Below are 12,931 nucleotides of genomic sequence, written 5' to 3' on the forward strand. Positions count from 1 at the left end.
TTCTTCTGAAATCCATCCACGTCCTCACCCATTCCTATCACTAACTTTCTTCAGCCTGTTGAGATCTTTGTGTGTCTGCAATTTTGACCTTTTGTGCATTCTTGATTTGAATTGATTCACCATTGGCTTCTGTGGCCTTGAGCTCCAGAATTCCTTCCTAAACCTCTCTGCCTCACTACCTCTGTCTTAAAATCTTACTCTTTGATTAACTTTTGGCCGTCTGCCTCACACCATCTTAGTTGCTTGTTGTTAAATTTTGTTTGATAATCTTGTGGAGCACCATCGGACAGTTTACTAAATTAAAGGCACTATGTAAATAGAAGTTCTTTTAGACTGCCTTTTCCCTGTTTCTAATCAACTGAAAGGAAATATAAATATCCAACTCTTTGCTCTCTCTTATGCCAGACAATTTATTATGATTATAAACCCTTGTGATTTTCAAACACCTTATGCAAAAATGAACTGATAAAGATTAAACCAAACAATTATTTCTAAACATGACGATAAAATGATTGGTTTAATGTTATCCATGACATTTCAAGCTGATGCTTTTTTTGAATTCAAAGCAATTATTATGGCAGCTGAGTTTAAGATGTGCTGTAATTCAAAATATTTAATCTGTTAATAAAAGTAAAATATTTGAGCTTTAATTCAAACCAACAATTAATCATTACGTGCCAGTTGTGGAGCAGCTACTGTTTCAATTTCAGATTCCAATATTTATTTTGTGGGCATATTCCAGAGCCGGCCACAATTCTTTGCTGTAGTAACAATGAAAAGCTTTTGAGCTACAGAATGTAGTAATGTTACAGCTGATTTAGGAATCAGATCTTTTGTAATGTCAGGGATGGCTGAGTGAGTAGGTTGTGAGTTTCAGTCCCATCTCAGAGACTTGATCACAAACAGCTAGGCTGACACTCTTGACAGCAGTTCTGAATTCTGGATGAGATGCTAAACCAGTGCTTTATCTGCTCCCTCAGATGTACTTAAAAGATTCCATGACACTATTTTGAAGAAGATTGGGGAAATTATGCCAGTGTTCTGGCCAATGTTTATCCTCAACCAGCATCACAAAAAACAAGTTATCTGGTTATTATATTGCTATTTGTAAGATGTTGCTACCACATTTGCAATGTTATGTATGCTTCAAATGTACTTAATTGACAGTAAAGACTTCCTGAGGTTGTGTAAGGTGCTATATAAATGCAAGTATTTCCTCCTTTTGCTTCCCAATAGTGAATTAAAAGGAAGAATCTGTGTTGTTGGATTTAGCGATGTCAATTGACCATAAGTTTGAAAGTATAAAGCATATTCCCTGCTTCACTTGCTCCTTCCTCTGCTCAAGCAACTTAAGTATTCAGAAACCCTGACAAACTAAGGATCAATTTTCTTTCAAACATAATGTTTGTTCATTAGAAATGGGCAAATTAATTTCTGAGCATGTTGGATCAGGATTACTAGCAGGGTTAAGTGTGAAAGGTGATCTAATTACAATTTTTATGGAATTAAAGGATATGAGAGGGCAGATATACTGAAACTATTTCTTCTGAGGGAACCAAAACAATGAATAAAATCTTAACCTTTACAGCTAGGTTATGCAAGCTCCCAGCCCCATGTGCCCAATCCCCATATTCTAACTGCTTTCTTCGCATGTGGCTGAACATTTACAACTACCTGAGTTATGGTAGCTAGTGCCCTAAGAAATGGAGCATTGGCTCCTTGCATCTGACTCTGAAGCCCTGGATAGAACCATGGCAATGCGTGCCATGCGCATCTCAACCAACCTGAGTTGGGCCAGAATGGAAAAGTTTGAAAGTTTTAAAAAAATACAAGAGGAGTGCCAATCTGACTCTACCACTCCAAGGATGTTTGGCCCAATATGTTTTTATGCCGCTTGCTAGTTTATCCTTGATCTCTTTTTTTCTTTATCAATTTCTTGGCCATCCTTTGCAGAGTTCTAAAATCCTCCCAATCCTTGGGCAATGACATTTTTTGGCAACATTGCAAGCCTCTTCCTTTTACCTAATGCTGACTGAGAGTCTCTGGCCTCCCCTCAGCACTTTCTTCAGTGTTGGGAGGTGGTATACCATTTGTTGGTAGTGGGATCCTCTGATCCTGCTGCTGTCAATGGAAATTTCCATTGAAGCCACTCCGCCACTGGGAACCATATGGCAAGGGGTGCACTCCTGGAGGGACCAGAGATTCTATCCAGGTCGATGGTCTCAGACATTGGTACTCTGGTTTACACTGACCTGATGCCTCAGGACCCTGTTGATGGTCCTCTATCTGTAGTTGTGAAGATGCTGAATTTTTATGTATCTAAATGGTTCCAAGGATCAACTGCAGACCTGGGTGGCATCTTGCAGTCATATGTTACCTGGCAGACAACATCTGCCCTCTTCAAAAGTGCAGAGAACTACATTAATTTGAAACAGGCCAATGCAGGCACAGAGGGTGTAGGGGTTTGCTGTCATCAATGGTTTCCTTGTTCCAGGAAATCATCAGTTGACTTAGGCTGCATCGAGGCAGCAGCTAACCAGATTCCTGAACAAAAAGGCTTCTACTCAATGAATATTTAATGTGTCTGTGACCACGGGAATCAGCTACTGGAGACCTGAGCAACTGTCATTATCCTTCAGGAATCCCAGGTACAACATTTCTTCAGGCTAGCATCGAGACTGTGTAGGGGCTGCTGGGATAAAAGGATCATTCTCTGAAGAGATGGCTGTTGATGCCAGTCCAGCATCTAGGCACGGATGCAGAGAGGAGCCACAACCAGAGTCATCTATTAACACATAGCATTGAGTAGACCACCTTGAAGACTTGTTCCCGCTGCCTTAATTAGTCAGTTGGGCCAACCAGGGTAAATTACATTCCAGTCATCTGCTGTGTGCTACTAAGCATAATGATGCAAAGAGGTCTGATGTTGGATGAACGGGTGGACTTGGAACATTGCTCTTCCTCAGAAGAAATGCTACCATCTAGAAGTACAAGGACAGCAGGCCCAGGGAACACCACCATCTGGAAGTTTCCCTCTAAGCCATTCACTATCCTGATTTAGAAATATATTGCAGTTCCTTCACTATCACTGGGACAAAATCCTGGATTTTGCTCCTTAACAGCACTGTGAGTGTACCTACACCACATGGACTGCAGTGATTCAAGAAGGCAGTTCACTGCTGCCTTCTAGAGGGATATTAGGGATGGGCAATAAATGCTGGCCTGGCTAGTGATGCCCACAACTATGAATTAATTTTTTAAAAAGATGAAGGAGTGTCCAGGTATTAGAGGAAAGTTGCCAAGGCCATCTTGGGTATTGTGGTGATGGGTAAGTTAATACGAGAGCCAAGCTAATTTATCATTGTATCACTTGAATGGCTCTCAGCCTTAAGGACAAACCATTTTAACTTGCCTTTCATCAGAGCGAGAAATTCTACAAGTACGTATCTGAATTATCCCATTGCCAGCTATGTGCATTGAAAATGTGGTCTCTGCTGCCAGCAGCCTCCTCAACATAGACAATGGCAATTCTGGAAATTCAGCAATGCCCACTTCTCCTCCAGCACTGTTTCTTAACTCCATCTCCCCAGTGACATCAAGCAACTATAACTTTCAAGATCCTGGTGTGGTATCATATATTACCAGGTCAAACATCAACAATTTCACTTGCTGATTTCACTTACTGCCCCCTTTCAGCTGATGAATCTATACTTGACCATGTTGAACATCACTTGGTAGAAGCAGTGAGGGTAGCATGGACAAAGAATGTACTCTGGGTTGGAGATTTCAATTCTACCAATAAGAGTGTTTGGCAACACAGTTACTGGCTGAGTCCTGAAGACTTATCTGTAGACTGGGGCTGTGGCAGGTAGTGAGGGAACCAACATAAGGGAAAAACCTACTTGGCCTCACTATCATTTGCCTACTTATCGTAGATGCATTTGTCCACATTAGTACTGGTAAAAGTGACCACTTAACTGTCTTTGTGGTGACAAAGTTCTATCTTTACAGTGGGGATACTATCCGTGGTGTTGTGTGCCATTACCATAACTCTATATGGGATAGATTCTGAATAGATCTAGCGATTCAAACCCTAACTTCCACACAGGCTGTGGGCCATCAGCAATAGCTGAATTGTATTCAACCATTAGCATTGTATGTGCCTGTAGAGACTTGATTATGTGTTAAGACTCACATTGCAACCATTATCTTGCAATTGTGCCTTTGTCTATATGTGCCATGTTTGTGAATCAACTCTCCACTCACCTGATGAAGGAACTGCTCCAAAAACTTGTGAAAGCAAATAAACCTGTTGGACTTTAACCTGGTGTTGTGAGACTTCTTACTGTGCTCACCCCAATGACGCGGCAGAGTACAGGAATGAGATAGAGAATCTGGTGAACTGGTGTGGCAACAATAATCTCTCCCTCAATGTCAACAAAACGAAGGAGATTGTCATTGATTTCAGGAAGCATAAAGGAGAACGGGGACGAAGTAGAAAGGGTTGAGTTTTTAGGTGTCCAGATCACCAACAAGCAGTCTTGGTCCCACCATGCCAACACTATAGTTAAGAAAGCCCACCAGCTCTTTCTCAGAAGACTAAGGAAAGTTGGCATGTCAGCTACAACTCTCTCCAACTTTTACAGATGCATCATAGAAAGCATTCTTTCTAGTTGAATCACAGCTTGATATGGCTCCTGCTCTGCCCAAGACTGCAAGGAGCTACAAAAGGTCATGAATGCAGCCCAATCCAATGTAGCCCAAACCAGCCTCCCATCCATTGACCCTGTCTACACTTCCCACTGCCTCAGCAAAGCAGTCAGCATAATTAGGGAAACCACGCACCACGGACATTCTCTTTTCCACCTTCCTTTGGGAAAAAGATACAAAAGTCTGAGGTCACGTACCAACCAACTCAAGAACAGCTTCTTCCCTGCTGCTGTCAGACTTTTGAATGGACTTGCCTCACATTAAGTTCTTTCTCTACACCCTAGCTATGACTGTAACGCTACATTCTGCACTCTTTCGTTTCCTTTTCTATGAACAGTATGTTTTGTCTGTATAGCACACAAGAAACAATATTGTATGTTAATACATGTGACAATAATAAATCAAATCAAAACCCCAGTTCAACACCAGCATCTTCACATCACGTATTCGACCATGATCTGAAATCCAGAACTGTCAAGTTGGGGGAATCAACCCTGGTTCAATGTGGACTGCAGGAGAGCACCAGGCACATCTAACAACATATTAGCCTCTGATGATCCAACAGAAAGCTTGTTGGTGACATGAGGGCCTCAACATCTCTGCCCAGTGGAATATGGCTGCACCCAAGGGGATTACCTGCAGCTGAGTCTGTTTGACCTTCTTGCTATGTGGGACACCAGCCCTCTTTGCTCCCTGCCACTCTGTAGCTTGGGCAGTGGCACGCCCATTCGTGACTGCTGTTAGCCATTTGAGATGGTGCTCTATTCTTAGATCTTGCCTTCAGGCTGTTTTGCGGTGCCGTTGGTTCAACATCAACTTACTCCGTGTCCACTAGAATTTCTCTGTCACTGACTTACTGCACTGTTCTAACAAGCTCGCATTAACTTGCAAGAAAAATAATTCTGTTTTCACTGAGACACTATCTAGTCATAGATCATTACAGCATGGAGGAGGCCATTTGACTGACTATCCAGTTCATGCCAGCTCTCTGTAGAGCAATTCAGTCATTCCTGTTCCACATGTCTACGCCTGTAACCCTCCAGGCTTCCCTCAAATGCTCATCCGATTTGTATTTGAATTGATTAATTATCCTCCAGTTTCATCACCCTCATGGGGAGTGAGTTCCATCCATATCATTGCCACTCACCGTATTTAAAAGGTCATTATCATGTTCCACCCACACCTCTTGTTCAGAACCTTAATTTCGTGCCTTCTAGTCATTGTTCCATCAGCTGATAAGAACAACTTTTCTTTATCTCCCTCATCTAAACCAGTCATAACCTTGTGGTGCCCATTTTTCTCTGAGGGCCATGAGTCTTTGGAACACTGCTTCCACTATCTTTTCAGAAAGAGAGCCTTTTAATATTTTTAAGGCAGAGATCAGCAAGAGGGTGGTAAGTTATTGGGGTTAGGTGGGATTCAAAATTGAGGTAACCATCAGGTCAGCTTTGATCTTATTAATCACAGAGCAGACTCAAGGGACTGAATGATCTATTCCTGATCCTTATTCATAGATATCAAATCTCTTGTTACTCTTCTTTTGGTTTAGAGAGTAAATCCCAGATTCTTTAATTTAACTCTGACTAAAATCACTCATTCCTGGAACTATTCTGGTAAATCCCCTCTGAACCCTAAGGTGTGGTGACCAGAACTCAATGCAGTATTCTAGTTGTGACTTAACCTGACCTTTTTTGCATTTTACATTTTTTTTTGCGGAATAAGATATGCTCATAAGCACTAGCAACATTCAGGTGGGGAGAACTACATACAGAAAGCTTAAACTTTAAAAGAACGCTGATTGGAACAATAATGTGCAAGATAACGGAATTAAGGCAGGAGAGTGGGACAAGGTAGAATGCTCTTTCAAAGAACCAGTGCAGACTCAATGGGTTGACTAGCCCCCTTTTGCACTGTAAAGATTATGTGACTATTCAGTGTAAAGTACTACTAACTTTGATATAGTCTAATTTTCCTATGTAGCAATGCAGTTGCAACGTGTATGTTTTGGCAGCTTTCGAAGTATCAGTTTACATTATGAAAGTTTTCCATGATTGGCTGCTAGTTAAGGAACTCAAAGTTAGTAATATCAATCATTACTTGTGTCTGGTTTTGCAATGCATTGGGTACAGGAAATTGCTGCAGACCACCCAGTTTCTAAAACTTTACAGCACAGCAATAATGCTTCTAATTGTTTCAAATCTATTTCCATGCCATAAATACATAGTCCCCCAAATGGTAATCTTCACATACATTACTTCATTCAATTATAGCTAGTGTAAGGATTCTTTCTTTTGAAGAAAGTCAGACAAGGGGAATGTGCCATAAATTGGGGTTTATTTGATTGGATGTTTGGGTGCAGAAATCTTGAATTATATTCCAGTGTGATTTGAAACCATAAATGTCGGAGATGGACCATGTGAAGGAACATAGGAATTAGGAGCAGAAGTAGATAATTCCGCTCTTCAAGCCTGCTCCCTTATTCAATTAGACTATGGCTGTTTTCTCCCTGGTCTCAAATCCACCTCTTCACCTGTTCCGCATATCCCTCTTTCTTTTTTTGATTAGAAGGTGAGAGAGAGGAGAATTTGTATCTAAACGAGTGAAATAAAATGCCTGAACACATGAAAGGGCAATTAAAAGCAAATATAAGGTTGGCTTAATATCTTAAAGGGCAGTGCTACCTGGCGAAATTATACCAAATATTTCTCCAGTATGTGCTGAATTCACTGACTCCATTCAAAATGGCATTAGGTATGCTGCAGTTGTCTACTCTGCCTTGGGTTAAGAGGGTGGAAGTTGTGTGGCGGGTGGGGAAGGGGTGCATAGTGGTTGATGTGGTGGGGATGTGGATTTGGCCAGGCTTCTACTCTGGATTACTTTCTCAAAATCCTGGTGGGAAGTACAAGTGTGTGGTTGTTTGATTGAGGACAGGCTTCAGATTAGCCTCGGCCCCACACATTCAATTACTCTAATAGCCCACACTGTAGAAATTTGCACATGGAAGTTATGGTACATGTATTTTTATTTTAATAGGTTTCAGTTTACATCTGTGAAGAGTTGATTTTTTTTTCTCAAAGTGCAGTTGTTCTCACCATGTGCATCTGACCACTATGCCATGTATTTTTGATGCCTCAGTTACTATGATTAACTTGTTTGCTTTTATAGACGGAAAACAACTGTGAAAACCTTATGTATTTATGCAGACTACAAATCTGATGAAAGCTACACTCCAAGCAAGGTCTCTGTCAGAGTGGGAAACAACTTTCATGACCTTAAAGAAATGAGGGTATGATTTTGCCATCTCTTTCTTCATAACAGTTGCCTTAATAATAAAGGTTTTCCCTTATTATAGAACTCCTGCACCAGTGATATCAAACCCTTTGGTTTCATGGATTGCATAGGTGCTTACCGTAGGATCTTGTGGAACTTTTTTCTCAAGCTTTTTGATTTGATTTATTATTGTCACATGTACCAGTATACAATGAAAAGTAACATTTCTTGCATGCTACACAGATAAAGTATATCGTTCATAAAGACAGAAAGGAGAGAGTGCAGAATGTAATGTTACCGTCATAGCTAGGGTGCAGGCAAAGATCAACTTAGTGCGAGGTAGGTCCATTCAAAAGTCTGATGGCAGCAGGGATGAAGCTGTTCTTGAATCAGTTGGTTCATGATCTCTTTGTATCTTTTTCTTGATGGAAGAAGGCAGATCAGAGTATGTCTGGGATGACTGGGATCCTTAATTATGCTAGCTGCTTTGCCGAGGCAGCAGGAAGTGTCGACAGAGTCAGTGGATGGGAGGCTGGTTTGCGTGATGGACTGGACTTCATTCATGACCTTTGTAGCTTCTTGCGGTCTTGGGCAGAAAGGAGGGATACCAAACTGTAATTCAATCAGGAAGAATGCTTTCTACAGTGCATCTGTAAAAGTAGATGACGTGCCAAATTTCCCTAGCTTGCAAGAAAGTAGAAGGATTGGTGGGTTTTCTTAACTATAATGTCGGCATGAGAGGACCAGGACAGGTGGTTGGTGATCTGGACACCTAAAAACTTGAAACTCTTGATCCTTTCTACTTCATCTCCGTTGATGTAGACAGGGGCATGTTCTCCTTTATGCTTCCTGAAGCCAACGAATATCTCTTTTGTTTTGTTGACGTTGAGGATTTTGGAATTACCACTAATGAGGCAATAGTACATGTTGCATATCAGTAGTTACCTTGTTAGCATTCTAACTATGTGCAACACATTACAGCACTATATATTTTGAAAGTCACAAGGATTTTTAAATATTTTTCATTTATTGTAATATTTGCCAATCAAGTGAGAGGTGCTTTAAAGGGCACGATGCAGAGACTGCACAAGAATTAATGATGCCAAAAAATCTTAATGCTATGTTCTAATATAAATAATTAATAGTTTTGTGTGCTGTTCACTTTCAAAATTATCCTAGTGTCGTGTTTTTCATTCTTTCATGAGATATGAGCATTGTTGTCAAAAATTTATTGTTCATACCTAATTGCTGTTGAAGGTAGTAATGAGCCACTGTCTTTAATCATTGCAATCCCCCAACGTGTAAATTCACCTGCAGTGGTGTTAGGAAGACAGTTCCAGGATTTTGACTCGGCAATGAGGAAGGAGCAATAATGTATTTCCAAGTCAGGATGACATGTGACTTGAGGGGAGCTCAAGTTGATTGTGTTCCATGTTCCCAGTGCCCTTGCACTTCTAGGCTCTGTAAGTCATGGGTTGGGAAAGTTCTGTCGAAGAAGTCCTGGTGAATTGCTGCAATGCATCTAGTAGCACTGCAGCTCCTGTGTGCCGTTAATGGAGGGAGGGAATGTTTGGGGTCATGTATATGGCGCCTATCAAGCAAACTGCTTTGTTCTGGTTGCTAAATTACTTGAGTGCTATTGGATCTATACTTATCCTAACCAGTACATTCCTGCCTCTTGCCTTGTCTAAGGATGTGTGAGTGTTCTGTCCACCTACAGCAGGACTGTGCCTCACCTCCAAACATCAGCCCTTTACATACCTTGTGCATTTATGCACAGGTCATTGATTAGTACAGGTTTTCCCAAACTTTGAGTTGTGGAATCCCTAGTGATCTCCCAAATGCGTCAGAGAATCCCAAGCATTCTCAAAATGTCAATAGTCCTTTCTTTTTGTTGCATTATAAGTGCAAACACAGAAATGAAATATGAACAATTATTTTCTAGCTATATCTATACATATTTTAGGAATTAGGAAGTAGCACATGCTCACAAATACATTCACCAGCTACATGGCCCCGTCAAAACTCCTGGCCAGGTCACCCTCCTATGGCCCCTTTAACACTGATCCTGAAAATATTACCCACTTTAGGAATTGGTACTCTAAATAGTCGTCTTATTGGAAAAAAAACATATCTTTATATGGGAGGAGTGATATCTAGGGTTCCGACTCAAACAGGAGAGCAGCCTTTGGTCATCTGGGATTATGGTGACTTTACTTCTACTCCCCAGGTAACAGTGCAGTGAAGAATGCCACAGAAGAGTAGCAATTGTTTATTATAATTTTTCAGTGTACAACAATATGTTTAGTGTAACTATAATTAAAATTAGTAATATAACAAAGTGACAGTATCCTTATAAATTAATATACATGAATTTTGTCTTCATCCACTAGGTGTCACTGTCCTACAGAGGTTTTTAACTATATTTCACAAAATATAAAATAAAATTCTTCATTTAAGAGCTGTTTTGCTTTTAGTAGGGAGGATGTAGTGATGCTGGATATGGTCATTATTAAACCTCAGGCCTACTGATGTACGTATAATTGACATAATCCAGGTCTCCAAACAGACAGAAGAAAGCATGTGGAATTTCTTTAGTCATGTAGCCTGAACTACCTTTCAATACTATCATACTGCTCTTCAAAATTCCTCTTTCACCACTCTACCAGAAAAGTATTAATTTCACTGGGTATAACTAACACATTTATGGTGGGGAATCTTTAGATGGGATTAAATGACTAGATGGGAGCGTAAGGTATGAGAAGGACACAAAGAGCTGCAAAGATATATGTGTTTAAGCGAATGGGCAACAAAGTGGCAGCTAGAATATAATGTGGGGAAGTGTGAGGTTATTCACTTTGGAAGTAAGAATAGAAAAAAGGAGTATGTTTTAAAAGGCATGAAACAATTTTGGGGAGATGGTGGACTGGTGGTAATGCCACTGAATGAGTAACCCAGAGGACCAGGCTAATGCTGTGGGAACATGAGTTCAAATTTTGCCATGGCAAATTCAATTTAAATTCAATTAATAAAACATGGAATATAAATTAGGTGTCAATGGTGACCATGAAACTATCATTGATTGTCATAAAAATCATCTGGTTCAGTAATGTCCTTTTGGGAAGGAAATCTGCCATCCTTACCTGGTCTGGACTACATGTGACTGTAAGACCACAGCAATGTGGTTAACTCTGAATTTCTTTCTGAAAAATTGGCCTAGCAGTCAAGGCAAGTGGAGATAAAGAACAAAGAAAATTATAGCACAGGAACAGACCCTTCGGCTTTCCAAGCTTGCACCGACCATGCTGCTGAACTGAACCCCTATCCTTCTAGGGACCATATCCCTCTATTCCCATCCTATTCATGTATTTGTCCAGATGCCACTTAAAAGTCACTATCATATCTGCTTCCACCACTTCCCCCAGCAGCGAATCCCAGGCATCCATCACCCTCTGTGTGTAAAACAAAAACTTGCCTCTTAGATCTCCTTTAAATCTTGCCCATCGCAGCTTAAACCTATGCTCCCTAGTAATTGACTCTTCTGCCCTGGGATAAAGCTTCTGACTATCCGCTCTGTCCATGCCTCTCATAATCTTGTAGACTTCTATCAGGTCGCCCCTCAACCTCTGTCATTTCAGTGAGAACAAGCCAAGTTTCTCCAACTTTTCCTCATAGCTAATGCCCTCCATACCTGGCAACATCCTGGTAAATCTTTTCTGTATTCACTCCAAAGCCTCCACGTCTTCCTGGTAGTGTGGCGACCAGAATTGAACACTATATTCCAAGAACGGCCGAACTAAGATTCTATAAAGCTGCAACGTGACGTGCCAATTTTTTAATTCCGTGCTCTGGCTAACGAAGGCAAGCATGCCGTATGCCTTCTTGACTACCTTTGCACTTGGAATATAGTGTTCAATTTTGGTCGCCACATTACCAGAAGGATGTGGACGTTTTGGAGAGGGTACAGAAAAGATTTACCAGTATGTTGTCTGGTATGGAGGGCATTAGCTATGAGGAGAGGTTGGAGAAACTTGTTTTTTTTTCTCATTGGAGCGACGGAGGTTGAGGGGAGACCTGATAGAAGTCTGCAAGATTGAGAGGCATGGACAGAGTGGATAGCCAAAAGCTTTTTCCCAGGGTGGAAGAGTCAATTACTAGGGGACATAGATTTAGGTGCGATGGGCAAGGTTTAAAAGAGATGGACGAGGCAGATTTTTTACAGAGTGGTGGATGCCTGGAGCTCATTGTCGGGGAGAAAGTGGAAGCGGATACGATAGTGACTTTTAAGGGGCATCTTAACAAGTATATGAATGAAATGGGAATAGAGGGATATGGTTCCCGGAAGGGTAGGGGGTTTAGTTAAGTCATGCAGCATGGTCAGTGCAGGCTTGGAGGGCAGAAGGGCCTGCTCCTGTGCTGTAATTTTCTTTGTTCTTTGTTCTCCACCTGCGTTGCCATTTTTAGTGATCAGTGTACCTGTACACCCAGATCCTTCTGCTTATCAATACTCTTAAGGGTTCTGCCATTACTGTATATTTCCTAAGTGTGTTAGGCAAATTTGTCCAGATTAAACTCCATCTGCCATCTCTCCGTCCAAGCCTCCAACCAATCTATATCCTGCTGTATCCTCTGATGGTCCTCATGGCTATCCACAAATCCATGTATCATCTGCAAACTTACTAATCAAACCAGTTATATTTTCCTCCAGATCCTTACAAACAGCAAATGTCCCAGCACTGATCTCTGAGGAACGCCACTTGTCACAGCCCTCCATTCAGAAACACACCTTCCACTGCTACCCTCTGTCTTCTGTGACCAAACCAGTTCTGTATCCACCTTGCCAGCTCACCTTTAATCCTATGCGACTTTACCTTCTGCACCAGTTTGCCATGAGGGACCTTGTCAAAGGCCTTACTGAAGTCCATATGACGACATCCATTGCCCGACCTTC

At 41.2% G+C, this 12,931-nt stretch overlaps 1 protein-coding gene across 6 annotated transcripts in view; it reads left to right on the top strand.

The window, feature by feature from the left end:
* The window catches only part of anapc10 (anaphase promoting complex subunit 10), a 55,293-nt gene that overhangs the window by 26,607 nt on the left and 15,755 nt on the right, over nt 1-12,931 (top strand). For all 6 annotated transcript variants that reach the window (XM_080199606.1, XM_080199573.1, XM_080199617.1 and 3 more), the window contains one exon: nt 7,876-7,996. In XM_080199606.1, the coding sequence (XP_080055732.1) occupies nt 7,876-7,996 (121 nt within the window). The remainder of the gene's footprint in view (nt 1-7,875; nt 7,997-12,931) is intronic.

The sequence above is a fragment of the Carcharhinus amblyrhynchos genome, chromosome 1 (assembly GCF_965287045.1).
Source record: "Carcharhinus amblyrhynchos chromosome 1, sCarAmb.v2.hapA, whole genome shotgun sequence".
Classification (NCBI taxonomy): domain Eukaryota; kingdom Metazoa; phylum Chordata; class Chondrichthyes; order Carcharhiniformes; family Carcharhinidae; genus Carcharhinus; species Carcharhinus amblyrhynchos.